The 17,661-nt window shown below is 32.9% G+C and overlaps 2 protein-coding genes across 2 annotated transcripts in view; both read left to right on the forward strand.

Moving 5' to 3' along the window:
* The window catches only part of LOC111631709, a 334,641-nt gene that overhangs the window by 307,228 nt on the left and 9,752 nt on the right, over positions 1-17,661 (forward strand). The window contains exon 25 of the mRNA XM_023376015.1: positions 4,825-4,992. Within this exon, the coding sequence (XP_023231783.1) occupies positions 4,825-4,992 (168 nt within the window). The remainder of the gene's footprint in view (positions 1-4,824; positions 4,993-17,661) is intronic.
* LOC111631712 lies at positions 13,026-16,497 on the forward strand. Its single transcript, XM_023376017.1, has one exon. The coding sequence runs from the start codon at positions 13,680-13,682 to the stop codon at positions 14,949-14,951; it is 1,272 nt and encodes a 423-aa protein (XP_023231785.1). The 5' UTR covers positions 13,026-13,679; the 3' UTR covers positions 14,952-16,497.

The following is a 17,661-nucleotide window of genomic DNA, read 5'->3' on the forward strand; positions in this document are numbered from 1 at the left end:
ACAAACTTCAGATGATGATGATGATAAAGTTACATATAATATATTATCTGAGAATGCCACTGTAAATATTGTACAAAAACAAGAAGTTCTAAATGATGAACTTTTTCTTTTTAAGATAAACAGTTTGTGAGAAAAGTGCGACCCAAAACGTGTACCATGAAATCACATGGTTGCAGTCTAAAAACAACTGTTATTCGGCAGATACTCAACCAGTTTACACAAAATAAACATTAAAAACAATCGGAAGACGTCAGCAACAGAATACAACACATCAAACCTACAATCTAGCAGTAATACCGTCAATTCAGGTATCCAAAATCAGAGTGAAGTACACTACATCCAACGCCGACAACGGCCCTAGTGGGACTCAGTGGTTAATGGATAAAATTATTGGAAGCATTATATGATATTTTGGTGTGTAGCATCACCAGCTAAACTGCCAAAGGTTGGTGCTCTGTAAAGCGTATGCGCAAATGTGTATAATCTGGCTGCTTTACGCAATTCAAATATTTTCGTGGTGAAAGCTATCCCGTATTTGACAATACAGCTCTTCAATAGGAATATGCATATACGAATTTATGTTCAAATATACAATAGCAATCTTATCATTTTTTTTTCACACGTAGTATAGAAATTTGTAATAAGATACATAATGCGGTTGTAATAAAATATTAATTTTAAGTAATTTAAAGTATGTTAAAATATGAAAATAATCAAACAATATGTATGTATATTTTAGAAAATACAAGGGAAGTGGCGCTTCCACAGCTTCCATGGACGGCATGCCACAGATCATTACTCATATTAATGATCTTTTACATGAATTTAATTGCAAGATTTTCAAAAAAATTTTCAAGAACAGAGAACCCATAAACAATTCTTAATTCTTTAAACTTTATTCTGAAATCAGAAATATAAACATAATTATNTGTATGTATATTTTAGAAAATACAAGGGAAGCAGCTCTTCCACAGCTTCCATGGATGGCATGCCATTGAATGAGAGGAAATTAACAATTTCATACCACTTAGATGACAGGGATTTACTTGCAAAGCTAATAATTGTAAAATAAAACACATGATACTCTTTTTAAAAGGCAAAACAATGGAAAAACTTCAAGTGATCAATAAAAAAGAAGCACAAATGAATATACTACTTGCAGTCAGTACTGCTCTTAATCAATCAGAGAAACAACTCTCAGAATTGATCCTAGACACTGGTGCTAATAGGTATATGATTCCCAATGAAGATGGCTAGACAATTATCGTATCTTGCCCTCAAATATTAAAACTGCAGGAAAAATGCTAGTCTGTGAGGTGAAGGTAATGTCACACAAGGAAAGATGATGTAGAAATAATCTTTAGGAAATGTATTATATGTTCCTGGATTATCAGCCAACTTGATATCTTTATTGTTCTTTGCACGTGGTTTTGAAAAACTATTACATTATGGTGGTACCTCAGGATACGAAATTAATCTGTTCCGAAACTGAGATTGTATCATGAAAATGTCGTAAGGTGAATCATTTTTTCCCATACGATTACATGTAAAACCAAATAATTCGTTCCAACACAAAAACACACTAAAATTAAAGCTAAGTACATTAAAAAAAAAAACAACTATAGTAAGGAAAACACTGAAAAATGCATTTTGTAGTTGTAAATGTATAAATAACCATAATAGAATAATAATTGATTAAAAAAAATGTAGTTTTATTTGCACTTTACTTTTGAGAATAGACGACGGTGGAGGTGTAAACTGGTGGAGGGAGAAGGGAAATGATACTAAAACTTAACTTACATAACATAATGTAACAACTTAAAAATAACTTAGAAAAGATAAAAAAAAATTAGTGTTGTTTATATATATTTTTTTAAATTTTTATTCACTGCTTTTTGCTTTCTTTCCTTCACTTCCAACTAGCACTTTCACTGGATAGAGGTCGCTTGGTAAAATATCTATCCAAAGAAGTTTGGCTTTGCCTACTTTTTAAAATGTTTCTAAAATGACTTAGGCAAATGTCATTACTCTGAGCAGCAATATGGTCAGTGTGAACCTTTTTGGGATGTTTTTTTTCAATAAAATCAGTCACTTTCTGATAATACCTCAAGATTTCCTTTATCGAGCAAGATCCTTCCACGATGAAGCAAACATGCGGACTGAAACCAATGAACAGAAATGAATAAAAAATGGCATTGCGAACTAATGTAACGTCATATGGTGAGTTTTTGTTCGTATTGTGGAGCAAAAATATGTTCGAATTTCGTGTCGTATCCTGAAAATTTCGTATGATGGGGCATTCGTATCCCAAGGTACCACTGTACTAATATTTTTGGTCCATTTCTAAATCTTTTTTTAGGTAAAATCTTATAAACTAAACTCTTTCCAGTGCTAGTAGTGTTCTATTTTGGAATGCATATGATTTTGACGCATTCAAAGTCCTATGCATTCCAAAATAGAACACTATTAGCATTGGAGAGTCGAGTTTAAAAAGCTTTACCCAAGGAAGATCTTAAAAGTGGACTGAAAACATTAATAACGTAATAGTTTTTCAAAACCACTTGCAAAGTGTAATAAGGTTTGTAAGTTTTATTTATTTATAATTAATGCTTTGTTGTTAGAAGATTACTTTAACTCAATATCAATAAAATATCTAGCAAATGATTTTAATATTAAATTTCTATTTGATAAAAACCATTGTGAACTACTTAATAAGAGAACTAATTGCCACATGGAACCTTTATTGGAAGTGATTTATGTAAGTAGACATGTCGCAAAAATTAGCATTAATATCCAGTAATACTCAGTCTGTTGAACTTTGGTAGAAGAGATTAGCCCGTATTAGTTTCGAACAATTAAATAGGCTTAAACCAATGATGAAAAGATTAGAATTCAAATGCATCCTCAATACACGTGTTATGCACTGTGTAGAAGGAAAGCATACTCATAAACTATTTCTAAAGGGTAAATCATACAGAGCCACCAAACTTCTACAGTTGATACATTCCAACCTATGTAAACTATTAGAAACAGCTTCAATTAGTGATTCACAATACATACTTAGTTTAAGAGATGATAAAAGCTGTATGACATTTTGCATATATCCATAATGACATGAAAAATTACAAAGCTGTGGCATTCAACACCAGCTGTTAACCGAATGCATTCCAGTACAAAATGGTATAGTTGAACCCTAATTGAAACAGTTTGATCTACACCAATCTGTGCAAATTTAGACAAAAAAATTTTGGGCCCAAGCAGTCAACACTGCAACTCATTACAAAAATAGATTAGTAGGCATTGCTGTCAATGGTAAAACCCATATCTGTGAAGAACTTATTCATTGATGTTTTTATGCCACATGGACAACTTTCAGTGATTAAAAATCTATACAACATATAGAGATACAACATTAATAAATGTTTTATTCTTCTGTTCTGTTATGGAATCTTGGAGTTTATAGATCAGCTTCCACAACATGGAAAACACACTGTTTAGCAGCTTGGGTAAGCTGCTAAACAGTGTGTTTTCCAGATCAGTCATTTCTTCATTTCATCACATAGATGTTACTATCATGTGTTGTCCTACTGAAAGTTTGTGCTCCCACTGGTATTGCTCTGTGGTTCGTTGGAACTAATAAGCTCTCTGACTTTAATTAGGTAGTGACTAGTGAGTTGTATTATTATCTTGTTTTATTTTTTTGGCTGCAATTTTAAAAAATTGTAGATTTACAAATTTCAACCATTGTCATCTGTCTTTCCATAATCTCAAGAATGGTGTTAGACACTAGAAAATTGAGACCGGATATGGAAAGTTTAGTGACAGGAGGCTGCAATGAATTATATAAGAACTTCCTGTTTACACAAGAATACATATGATTTCAATTCAAAAATTTACAACAGAATGGAGTTTCATAGATGACTGGCACAATTCCATCTTTATTGGAAAAAGTAAGAGGTACTGTACAGAGTCAAGATACTACTAATTTCAGATACATTTGAAATTAAAAATACAATTCAAAATATTATTAAAAGTTGCAACCCGGTGACGACATCGCAACAACTTTTCTAGATTTTATTGTGTAACATTGTTGGACTATGTCCCATGTATTGATGTTGTTGTTGTTGTTGTTATAGCTTGCCCCAGGAAATACGAATTTTTCAAATTCATTTTTTGTCGGATTTGTTTTTATCATTTTACTTTTTCTGTCTCACAGACGCTAAGAAAGTCTTTTGACAATCCCTGTGACAGGTTTGGCCAAGCCGACAATGGGAAGGTATGCAATATATCCGGGACGGTAGGTCTGGCAAGGCGTAGGCCCGGGCCTAAACCACCAGCCATCTGAGCACCTTTGCCAGATATTACATAATTCAAACAAAAGTGGCATTTAAGTCGCCATCTAGTATAAATAATTAATTAACATAACTGTAATGGAATGTGAGGCGGCAATTAAATCGTCCATCTTTAGTCCAAATTACATTTCGTCCGTATATTTAACCCACCAGTCTTTCCTCGCATCATACCAATGGGCAGAAAAATATTCTGCCCATTCAGGTTTCGTGGGTGGTAGAAACAGTGGCTCCGGACTTTTAGCTGCCCGCTGCCCGGAGTCAGAAATTGGATGTGACATAAGAAAGGAAGAAATGCGGTCCACTATTATCGATGTGGATGATTACGATCGTTATCTTTTAATTTCTGGTGTTTGTCATTGTCATGGCACTCACTGCATGGCCAGGATTGCACTCGTTAGTAAACTAAGAATCGGCACAGTTGATTAAAAGGCCGAGAATGTTGATCGACGATTTAAAACTTTTTCTCTTTTAGGTATAAAGTTCTGTATAATTACAAACCACAAAATGAGGATGAGCTGGAATTACAAGAGCGGGACACTGTCTACGTTTTAGAGAAATGTGATGACGGTTGGTTCGTGGGCACCTCTCTTCGAACCGGATTGTTTGGAACCTTTCCAGGAAATTACGTGGAAAGAATGTGGTAAGAAATACTTTTAAGTGGGGAAAAAAGAAAACTCCATCAACTGGTCATTAGCGGTAAAGAAATTGTTGGTTTTCATTTACCGCCAATGTGAATGGTCAATGGTTTTGGCAAGGCGTGTTTATTTTCCTCTGGTAACACAATACAATACAATATATTTTATTAGAGTGTATATCATACAATACCAGTGCTACAGAGCATAGCTAGTTGTGTGGATAAGAAATTACATTAAATTAAGTACTTACAAGATAGAAGCAATATAACAATCACATATTATTAGAGTTTAGATAATGAAACACGACAATACATACTAGATACAGTGATTAAATATGGTAAAAATTATCAATACATTAAAATAAAAGTATACAGAGAATGTTAAATCATTGCATACAATGACATATATACAAGTGAGACACGATGTGCATGACTAACAATAATAATATAATCCTGTTGATCTTAGAAAGACATGCAGAAAAGAAGATGAGGGCCTGTTGGTGCCAAATTAATATCTCAGTCTGGGGACCTTGCTGAGCCTATAATAGGTGTTAATCAGTTCCTTAAATAATTTATAGTTATGGTGCTTCAGGAGGTTCCTGTGCCCCCTGCCAGACATCCCCGCACTCCTTGACAGAGGATCGAAGGTAGTGCCTCTCCTTCTGAAGGCTAATGCAATCAAAAATGTAATGATCAATACTGTCTGGCAAAATAAAAAAATCACATAAATTAGTCTGAGAGAGATTGAAGCAATGGAGATAAAAATAGAAGCACCCGTGCCCAGTCAGGAACTGGGTAAAGAAGTCGCTGACATGAATCCATTTATCAATAACTGGGATGAATTTAAAAGTAGCGTGGCTGTGGTCATTTTCCCAAATGTTTAATTAAAACGCCTCAATGTCCTTGACTTACTATAATATAAATTTTTGTCTACAAGTACGTATTTTCTAATATCAGGACTTATTATACTGGCTTTACAGATACTGCTACAGAGTTTCACAAAAAACAATTTTTTATTTTTATTTAATATACCTGGACACATACATAATATGGCGTTTTGGACTCTTTCGTCTGTCTTCAGCAGGTATTTTTGTAGCCCATTCTATATAAATTAAAACAATAAAATAATTTTAAAAATACATTTTTCATTTCCTGACAAACTTATTTATTTATTTAGAATAATTATAAAATTGTAAGAATTTTATTATTTACATTAATAAAATTCTTACAATTTTCAGACTTTTTTCTTTCATTTTTAACTCCACCGGACATTCACTTTTAAGCAATAACAACAATAATATTGTAAACTGAATCCTGTACTAAAACAAATTATTGTATTAATGTTTTACATTATATCTATTTTTTTACATTTATTTACTATTTTTACAACTTACATCTCTTCCTGTTCAATTTGATTTACTCCTCGTCTCCACTTTTGATTGTTCTTTTTATCCTTCAGACACGTGGGTCCTCTATGATTCTTCGCCATAATTGGTGCATTTTTCTACCAGTATTACTATTTATTCTGTTATTTTGTCTAATTATATTAATATGTTTGTAAAGTTGTCTTTTGTAATTATTCTTTTCTTTTTTCCTTATTTTTACTGAATTTAATACTATTTCACAGCCTGTGGCAAGCATGCCCTGGTGAGCACGTGTCCAGTAGATGAAGAAAAGATTGCAGGAATTGTTGGTAGTGTCCTGTATATCTGTGGAGATGTGATGACAGGAATGGTTTTTTTTTTATGAGGGAGATTGAAGATACACTGTTTGAGATGATGGCCACAGATTTGCCTGCAAAGTTGGAGACAGACCAGGCCACGGCTGACCTGATGGCAAACATCTCAGCCTGGAGAACAGTACAGTGATTGCCCAACCTGTGCTGACCAGAGGCAATCTTCTCATTGTTGTGGAAGGCAACAAAGGTACTGCCTACATTGAAATTTGCTTTGGATCCATCAGTAAAGATTTCTATATCCACATGGTCGGGTTGGTAGAAGTTGGTCTTATTAGGAGTGGCTGGGTGTTTAGTTAAAGCATGCTGAACATTGCATTCAAGATCCTGACTGTTGATAATTACCAGAGAATAGAGAGACTGTTGTTTGGGACAAGAATCAGGCTCCATTGGTTGCTCCTGGTGCCATGGATAGTCATGATGCTTGCAGAAATGCAGGCCGGCTTATTCCCAACACAGTACAGCTCCTGAATCAGACAGATATCTAAATTATTTAGCTTATTATTAAGAAGGGAGGTAGCATCTATCCCCCTTCCAAAATTAACTTGCAAGATTTTAATTTCATTGTTGGTGTTCTGCTCCATAATCAGTTTTTTTCTATTATGGATTTCCTTATTTTCTGATAGGTGGAGCATGTGTTGTCCCTAGCATTATGTTTGTAATGGAGGCTGCCTTGCTTACAATTATTGCAGATGGGGTCTTTGTGCTTATTAGGACACTTCTTAAATACATGATGCCCTGCACACTAACTGCAAACTGGGGTGGGCAGGCTACATACAGTCCCTTGTGGAATGCCTGAACTTACAGCATTTGAAGCACTGAAGAACTGCAAAAAGTCTTGGATGTGACACCTTGACCATTGGATGTTATTTTTCCCAATCTTTAGATACATTTTCCTCATCTCTGGAGAGACCTCCATGACCCAGTTGGTGTAGGGCTTCCCCTTTTTACCCACCTGAAATTTTAGCATGCATTTTTTCTGAAATTCTTCTTTTGAGATCATCTCATTGAGTTGCAAGTTCTGTTCATATATATAACGTATGATGTCCTCCTTGGTGATATCCGCAGGGATAGAAGTCAGAATCATCTTGGGTAATCTTTTATTGGGGATCTTGGTAATAAGGTCTGGGGTAAACTTTTCAATTGACTGGCTAAGAGTTTCTATATTTGAATGCTTTTCCAGCTCTATGGCAATGCTGCCATTCCTTATCTTTCTAATTTTATTGACCCCTAGTTTTAGTTTTGATGGATTTAGCTCCTGTTGTAATAATTTTATGGTTTGCTTGCTTCCAATTTTATTGTCCTTATTATAAACTAGTAGCACATGTGGATTTATGCTCTGTGCCCTACAATTTTGTGTTCTCTGAACAGGGATATTTGAGTTAGTTTTAACAGTGTCACTATAAGAAAGAAATTCCTTTAGTTAAGGAAGTTAACTTCTGTGTGTAGTGTCCTTGCAATCCAAACAATAATTTTGGTAGACAATCAAACAGCAATTAGTTAGAAAAACGTTACAGTTTATTTAAAACACTTTTTTTTTTAATTCATATGCATTTCAGGTTGGCTTGTATTCCCAACCCCTCTTCAGTGCTGTTAAAATTACAAAAAACAAGGTGAGTTTCATGACATTGGTAAGTATGACGTAAAAAAAGAGGGGTAAACAATAATATAAAAAAACTTACATGTGATATAATGTGTTAATAAACTTGCATGTCACGTGTTTACTTCTTTTTTTTATGTCATACTTACCAATGTTGTGAAACTCACCTTGTTTTTGTAATTTTAACAACCCAATCCCTCTTCAGCACTGAAGAGGGGTTGGGAATACAAGCCAACCTGAAATGCATATGAATTTAAAAAAAGTGTTTTAAATAAACTGTAATGTTTTTCTAACTAATTGCTGTTTGATTGTCTACCAAAATTATTGTTTGGATTGCAAGGACGCTACACACAGAATTTAAAGATACAGCAACCATACCTTCTACATTAAGAAGGAACTTAACATTTTCAGTATATTCTCTTGTTTATTAATAATTATTTCCTCTTTGTCTTTTTCCAATATCTGGTTTAATTTATTATTAACTAATGCAAGATCTTCATCAATGATTCCCCTCCTTGCACCATCATGAATTCTCTCAGTTCTTTCAATTATGCATTGCCTGGTTTTATCCACTTCGGATGTAACCATGTGAAGCAGATCCTCCCTAGATGGAAGGAGAGCCAACCTTTGTTCAATGGCCTCTGGCATGATATTATCCCTAAGAGTTACTTTTGCCAATTTGATGATTTTTGTAAACTGTTCAGTAATATAAGGATGTGATCCCCAGTTTTGAGGTGCCTGTTAGGGTTGTTTGCACAATAACCCTTCATCTTGTCTAAGATCCTGAAGGATTCCTCCAAGAAATTTGAGATGATAGTAGAGCCGGAATCTGTGAACATGGATGTATAGTAGACTCGCGTTCCAAATAAACAGTAAAACACTGCACATGACACCAACAGTTCAACCGACACATTAGTCTATAACCGATAGGCACCCAAGTTTCCAAGTCAGGTGACACACTAGTCCAAGCAGCCTAGCTGGGTTGCTTCAAGTGCCAGGGAGACTGAATAAAGTCTGTTGATTAAATAATTAAACAGCAGGGTACTTACTTGAAGTCCTGTATACTATTCTGATGTCAGTTGTCCAGATGAGAGCTCTTGCGTTGGGGTGCTTCAAAATTATGTAATGTCGCCTAAGTAACAGTCAGATAATGTGGCACACCAAAAGCACCCTAACCACCTATCAACAGAGTGGGATGCCTTGTCTTGTGTAGGCCAAGCTGGGTAGTCAGTTTTTCACGACCGTCTAACTTCTGTATTGGTGCCATGGCGACATCCCCTATGCAAAGGCAGCAAGTGAGACAGATGGGCTTCTTTTGGTGTTCCCTGCCTAATCCAAAGATAGCAAAAGGTGTCCAGCTTCCTCCTGTTGAAGTGATGATCACACTCTTCCAAGTCCACACAAGATGGTTGCCAAAAGATGTCTTCAACACCCTGGTTGGGGAGGCCAAGATGGTGGCACACAAATTACAGAAACTTGCTATTTAAAAGCTGCCTAAAAGTTAGGCTTAGCAAAACTAAGCCTAACTACTCAGCTAACCCTAATATAGGACTAAAATCCTATACTTTAACACAGGGAGACCTAGCTTAACCCTAAAATTAGGCTTAACAATCCAAAAACTGAAAAATCTCAGAGCAGAGCAAAAACACGTTTTACCCGTCTGAAGACTAAACTTGAAGCCCCCTGGGTAACAAAGTTGCCTTTTGGACCAGAACGATTTTTCCATGCAAAGCTTGAGAAAAAGATCAATGCCAAACGTTTGACAGCTCTCTAAGGCCGCAGTTCCACCAATCCCAGTGGTTCCCAAAGTGGTTGGAAAAAAACTGTCAGGCAGCAGGGGTCCCTCCACTAAAACAGGGAAGAAGAAATTTACTCATTTACCGTATTTTACAAACTATAAGACGCACCGTAATTTTTAAGCAATTTTTTAAAAAATAACATTTTTACCATTCTTATTATTAGATTGCAAAGCCAGACTAAAAAAATTTTTAGTTTATAAAACCGAACTGACCTTTAAAATCCCTGAAAAGCATCATCTGAACTTTCTTCTTCTTGCTTCTTCCTCTTTGTCGTCCTCTTCATATATAAGATGGTCTTCACTGCCATCGAGAGCGTTACTTATGCACTTCTTGGAAGATTTAACAATAATGTCTTCTCTCACTGTAGACCACGACTGTTTTATCCACTGACAAACTTGTTTGATTGTAGGTCGCTTTAAAGCTCCCTTCGGCATGAATTCATATTGGGTTTCATCCATTTATTTCATTCCTCTCTCATATACACTTTAAATTATTTATTTATCGAGACATCAAGAGGTTGCAATTGTGAAGTAAGTCCTCCCGGAATAACAGCAAGTTCTGTATTTTCCCTGTCTCAATTTGTCTTTCACAGAATTTTTCAAATGACTACTAAACTAATCTAGCACAAGAAGATAAGAACTCTTCTTCAATAAAGCACCTTTCCTTCTCTCCCACACTCTGTTAATCCATAATTTCATACCAGCCTCGTCCATCCAACCCTTGTCATGTACGTGAACAACAACACCTGGCGGTATTTCAGATGGTTTTGGCATTGTTTTGCAAGTGCAAAACCTTCATGATCATTGGATTAAGTTTAGTACCATCAGCACAATATGAAAGGACAACAGTGTAGTGCATTTTTTCATGTCCACTTGTTTTTATAGTTACAGTTGTAGCACCTTTCATGGCAACAGTTCTGTTACTCAGCACATCAATGTCAGAAGAGTTTCGTCCATATTTGCTATTTGGCTTAGTTCCACACTGGTTTTCTTTCAATGTTAAGTAATAAAGCAATGGAAAGATAATATTTTCTCTTCATATTCTTGTAGCATCATCTGAGATATTTTGGTTTTGGTTTGCATGCTAAGACCATAATGCTTCTTAAACCTGTAGCACCAACCAACTCCACCCTTAAAGTCTGTTAAGTTCCACTGTAGTGCTAGGCTACGAGCATGTATTTGAATCATTTTTATATTAATTCCAATGCCATTTTGATGGTGTCCTTGAATCCATTCCAATACGTCATTTTCTAGTTTTGGCCATTTTGCATTCAGTCCTCTATTTGCACATTTAGTCTTCCTCATTTTTTCAGTTCTTTTTTACTAGCCCGCCAATTACGAATGGTTTTTTCTGTTGGTGCAGGGCCGAAATGCCACTCAGCTGCTCTGTTTCTATGTTCTTCTGCATATGCTATTACTTTCAATTTATAGCCTGCATTATATGAACACCTTTTATTTTTTCCATTATGAAACTAGCTACTAACAAAAATATTGTACTGTTACCAATAACACAAATTATTTTCAATTCAAGTTCACTGGCATTGTAGACTGCAATGACACATCATAGTTTAGACGGTGTTCTGGGTTTGTGATGGCAGAGCGGGAGGGAGACAGTGTTAGCAAACGTATGACTAAATATCCAGATGGCACAATATTGGAAATGCTGATCGATCAGCCTAAACTTTGTATTGTTGTTGTTGTTGCGAGAGCGGGCAGACATTATATAATAGTTATAGACATTTCATCTAAAAAGGCACTTATTTATAATTTCACTAGCTCTTGTGTGTATTACATTAATTGAAAATTTTGCAATAATTTTAACATTAAACTAAGTTACGTGATATCAAAGATTTTAATGCTGTGACATTTTTAAACGTCAAGAAGTAACTTTTATCTGTTTTGTATTCTTTAAAGGTTTTTTTGTACATTTACTTTAATTAATAATAAAATAAAAAAAACAAATATAAATTGCAAATTAAGTTTTTTTAACATTATTAGACAATACAGTATTTTTAACCTTACAGAAACTTGTATTTAATGTTTTATATATTTTACAACAGAATATGCTAAGTGGAAATGCAGATTAGTTAACAGTTTAATATATATTTTCACCTAAACATAATTCATAGTTTTTAATGCATAATTGTTAAAACATTTTAAATAATAAGTTATTTTTTCTACAAATTCTCTAATCCATTGGTTTGCTTTTCAAATCAAATCCTGTGAAAACTTAAATATAGACACTGGATATATATTTTTCTATGCAACCAGGTATACAGCACATACAAGGCATCTAGAAATAGTTATTCATTAGTATGGTAATATTATTTTAACAAAAAATAAAAAGGATTAAAAAATAGTTTACTATGAAAACATTACAGTACAAATGTAACATTACTTTTTCCTGACACTTATATTGATAAAGAATTTCCACGATGAAATGTATGGAAATTCTTATTTAAAACATATATAACTATTATATTCAAAGGAATTTAAACACTTACAGTATTATTGATTGTTAAATAATTTATACAAAAATTCTATACTTTAAATTTGAAAACGGTCATAGAAATTTGATTAAACATATTTACAGATATATCCATGATGGAACTGGATATATGAAATTTTTGTAAATTTGAAAAGTATTGTTTCTTAACACACAGATTTTGAACTGACATTCAAAAGCACAAAATGTCTATTGACAGAAAGAACTGTCAATTCTAACTAAAACAAAAAAAAAATGATAAGAGTAATCTATGGAGAATATTCTTTATTCAAAATTGTTCAACAACTTTTACATTTAAATTTTATAATTTGTTAAGCAAGATTTGTGAAAATTTTTCTTTCAGAGGTACACAAAACTTAGTTAATTTTATTGTTTCGTCTAACTATATTAAATGCATATGACAAATTCAAAGAATAATTATAAATTTCGTTCTTTCTCGAACTTTTTATGAATAATATCTGCAACAAAGTATGAATTTTCTGTGCACGTAAATTTAAAACACTAATCGCACTATTAAAATGATGTATTGTGTATGATTTGGTTCAGAGGTGCATATAGATAGGCTTACCAGACGTCCCGTTTTGACCGGGATTGTCCCGCTTTGACGATGTTGTCCCGGTGTCCCGGCCAGTTTGTCATTTTGTCCCGGTTATTTGGAAAATTTTAAAAGTGCCGAATATACAAGTAGTAAAAATAGTGCAGCCTCGAGTAAAATAGCGATTTGGCAATTACTCCTCTGTTACACTAACTGTTGCCAATCTAAATATTTCGTATCTAGATCTAAGTACTTTTAATGTTGTCTAGATGTTTTCCCCAAAATTTATAGCATGTGGTCTAATGAATTTAAATATTTTTTCACAAATTTTATAATAGCATGTAGCCTATGAGATCTGGATATTTTATTTCATTTTTTAGATATTTTGTTTTTATTAAAGTTGGCAACACGAAACATACTGGCACGTCATTGCTGCGCATGTCTTATCTTAGTCGCGTTGAAGTTGCTAGTCGACATTTACAATTATTTTGCAGTGTACGGTACGTTAATTAATCCAAAATGCCAAAAAGAAGCTGTGTGTTTACCGATGAGTTAAAAAAAGAATACCCGTTTTTAAAAAAAGTTTGTAATCGTATGGACAAAGTAAAATGTGAACTGTGCTTTTCGGAATTTTCAATAAGTCATGGTGGACGTTCTGACATTAAAAATCACGTGAAATGTGCGAAACACAAGGCAAGCCTAGTAACAGAAGAAGGAACTTCATCGAATATATTGTCTTATTTTAAAGGTAACGATTTAAATGACAAAGAATTTTTAATAACAGCTAAAGAAGCAACTTTTGCATTTCATGTTGCTATTCACAATCTCAGCTTTAAGTCAGCCGATTGTTCATCTAAATTGATTTCGAGGCTCTTTGAAACAAAGTTTAGACTAGCCAGAACAAAATGTGAAGCTGTTATTGTTAATGTGATTGAGCCACTGTTGTTTCAGCAGCTATGTGAAGATTTAAATAAAGCAAATTTTGTGACGGTATCAATAGATTGTTCCAACAGGAAAGAAATTAAAACTATGCCAATTGTTGTGCGGTATTTTGTACCAGATTGTGGCGTAAAAGTTAAGCTTCTAGACTTTCAATCAGTTCCCGGTGAAACTGCAGAAATTCTGACAAATCATTTAATGTCAGTTATTAAAACTCATAATATAGCAAAAAAAGTTATTGGATTTTGTGGAGATAATTGCAATACTAATTTTGGGGGTGTTAAACGTAGAGGAGAAAACAATATTTACAGTAGATTAAAGAAGGAACTAGGAAGAAATATTGTTGGCATTGGTTGTGGTGCTCACATTGTACACAACTGCCTTCAAACTGCAGTTGATGTTCTACCTATTGAAATAGAAGCTTTAGTGGTCAAAATTTATAAATTTTTCTACATTTATACTGTTCGAGTCACTCAATTAAAAGAGTTCTGTGAATTTGTAGACGTAGAGTATAAAAAGGTTCTTAAACATGGAAACACCCGTTTTCTTTCGCTACTTCCAGCTATTGACAGAATACTTGAAATCTATGAAGGACTAAAATCTTATTTTATTTCACAAGAACACTGTCCAATGATGATAAAACAGTTTTTTGATAATGACTGTAGTGAAATGTATCTGTGGTTTGTGCAAGGGCAACTCAAATTGTTTAACAAAGCTATCTTGATTATGGAAAGTACAAATGCGAGTGCAACTGATATCATCAGTGAACTTGGAAAATTAAAAACAAACCTTCAGGAAAGGCGTGATAATAAATTTATGCCCCAAGAAGCAAAAAAACTTTTAGAATACTAGAAAATAATGGAATTATTAATATCAATACAATCCTACAAGAGTTTACAGCATTTTATGACAGATGTCTTTCTTACATCAAGCTATGGGAAAAAAGTTTTGGTGGAGCAGAATATTTTACTTGAATAAACAACAATGAATTAAAATGGTCTGAAATTGAAGCTTCAGGTGAAAAAGTTAATGAAACTGTTGCAAATAATACAATAAACATGGATCAACTGTTTGATGAAGTAGTGATTGCCAAAGCTTTTTGGTCAGCTAACTATGAAAGTTGGAAAAATACAAGTTGTGAAGAAAAATGGATACAACTTTTCAATCATTTCAAAGAAAAGAAGATTTCATTGCCCAATCTTACTCAAATTATAGAATACATTTTCAGCATGCCAAGTACATCTGCGCCAGTCGAAAGAGTATTCTCAATAATGAATATCATATGGTCTGAAGAAAGAGGTAGAATGGCTGAATCAACCGTGAAAGCTTTACTACACTGCAAAATTAACAGTGAACTAAATTGCAGCGAATTTTTTGATGTCATTAAACATAACAAAGAATTTTTAAAGAAAGTACACAGTAGCGACAAATATTAATATAATAATAAGATATGTTTGGTTCAAAAATATTATCAATAAAAAAAGATGTAATGTATTAAAAGTTGCTTTTATCTCTACTGTATTTAGCCTTTTTAATCATATATACAGTATATACTTATCCTAGTAGCCTTAATCTGTTGTCCGGTTTCTAATTCATTGCCCAGGATAACTATTAATTTTGTAGCGAACCTGTTGACCTTTTTTTTTTTTTTTGCTTCTCAGCTCTAAAGAGCAATATTGAAGAGGTGAAAACACTGGTTACGGTGTATTTTTCAAAATTGTCCCGGTTTGAGAAAAAAATTTTATGGTAAGCCTACATATAGATCAAGTATGAAGTTAAATGTTCAAAAAAAATAATCAGCTGTATTTTCACTTTATACTCATTCCATATTACTACAACTAAAAAAAATAATCTATTTTGTCACGATTCGTTCTGACGATTACAAAATATAATCTATACTTCGGTGTGTTGACGTCATTCAGCTGACCAATCAGCTCTTTGTGCCATCTGGATATTTAGTCACACGTGTTAACAAGCTTGTGAATTCCCGCACGTGCGGCTAGAGATCCAGATGGCACAACGCGCTGATTGGTCAGCTGAATGACGTCAGCCCGCCGAAATAGGAAATGCTGGACGATTATATTTTGTGGTCGTCAGAACGAAGTCACGCAGAAATAGATTATTTTTTTAGTTGTAATATTGAGTGAGTATAAAGTGAAAATACAGTATAAAGTTTAGCTCGCATGTTTTCTTAAATTTATAGGAATAATTTTAAAATGGTTTACTTTTACTTAATAAATTACTATGATTATTTATTTTTTTTGAACGAATTTTAACTTCATACTTGATCTTTATGTACAGTACCTCTGAACCAAATCATACACAATAGATCATTTAAATAGTGTGATTAGTGTTTTAAATTTACGTGCACAGATAATAAATAACAGAAAATTTATACTTTGTTACAGATGATATTCATAAAAAGATTGAGAAAGGATGAAATTTATAATTAATTAAGATAAGTCAGAATATTCTTTGAATTTGTCACATGCATTTAATATAGTTAGATGAAACAATAAAATTAACTAAGTTTTGTATACCTCTGAAAGAGAAATTTTCACAAATCTTGCTTAACAAATTATAAAGTTTAAATGTAAAAGTTGTTGAACAATTTTAAATAAAGAATATTCTCCATAGATTAAAAAAAAATCTGATAAGAATAATGTTTTAGTTAGAATTGACAGTTCTTTCTGTCAACAGACATTTTGTGCTTTTGAATGTCAGTTCAAAATCTGTGTTAAGAAACAATACTTTTCAAATTTACAGAAATTTCATGTATCCAGTTCCATAATGGATATATCTGTAAGTATGTTTAATCAAATTTGTATGACCATTTTTCAAATTAAAAGTATAGAATTCTTGTATAAATTATTTAACAATCAATAATACTGTAAGTATTTAAATTCCTTTGAATATAATAGTTATATATGTTTTAAATAAGAATTTCCATACATTTCATCGTGGAAATTGTTTATCAATATGTGTCAGGAAAAAGTAATGTTACATTTGTACTGTAATGTTTTCATAGTAAACTATTTTTTTAATCCTTTTTATTTTTTGTTAAAATAATATTACCATACTAATGAATAACTATTTCTAGATGCCTTGTATGTGCTGTATACCTGGTTGCATAGAAAAATATATATCCAGTGTCTATATTTAAGTTTTCACAGGATTTGATTTGAAAAGCAAACCAATGGATTAGAGAATTTGTAGAAAAAATAACTTATTATTTAAAATGTTTTAACAATTATGCATTAAAAAGTATGAATTATGTTTAGGTGAAAATATATATTAAATTGTTAACTAATCTGCATTTTTACTTAGCATATTCTGTTGTAATATATATATAAAACATTAAATACAAGTTTCTGTAAGGTTAAAAATACTGTATTGTCTAATAAAGAATGTTAAAAAAAACTTAATTTGCAATTTACATTTGTTGTTTTTGATTATTTTATTATTATAGTAAATGTACAAAAAAGCTTACAAAAATACAAAACAGATAAAAGAAGTTACTTCTTTTATCTGTTTCTTAGTAGGTTAGGCTAATGAAAATAAA

The sequence above is a fragment of the Centruroides sculpturatus genome, unplaced genomic scaffold, assembly GCF_000671375.1.
Source record: "Centruroides sculpturatus isolate CEXI.00-Female unplaced genomic scaffold, Cexi_2.0 scaffold560, whole genome shotgun sequence".
NCBI lineage: Eukaryota > Metazoa > Arthropoda > Arachnida > Scorpiones > Buthidae > Centruroides > Centruroides sculpturatus.

What these genes read in the sequence shown, in the direction of transcription:
- LOC111631712 (XM_023376017.1), top strand. Translation starts at nt 13,680, where the DNA reads ATGCCAAAAAGAAGCTGTGTGTTTACCGATGAGTTAAAAAAAGAATAC.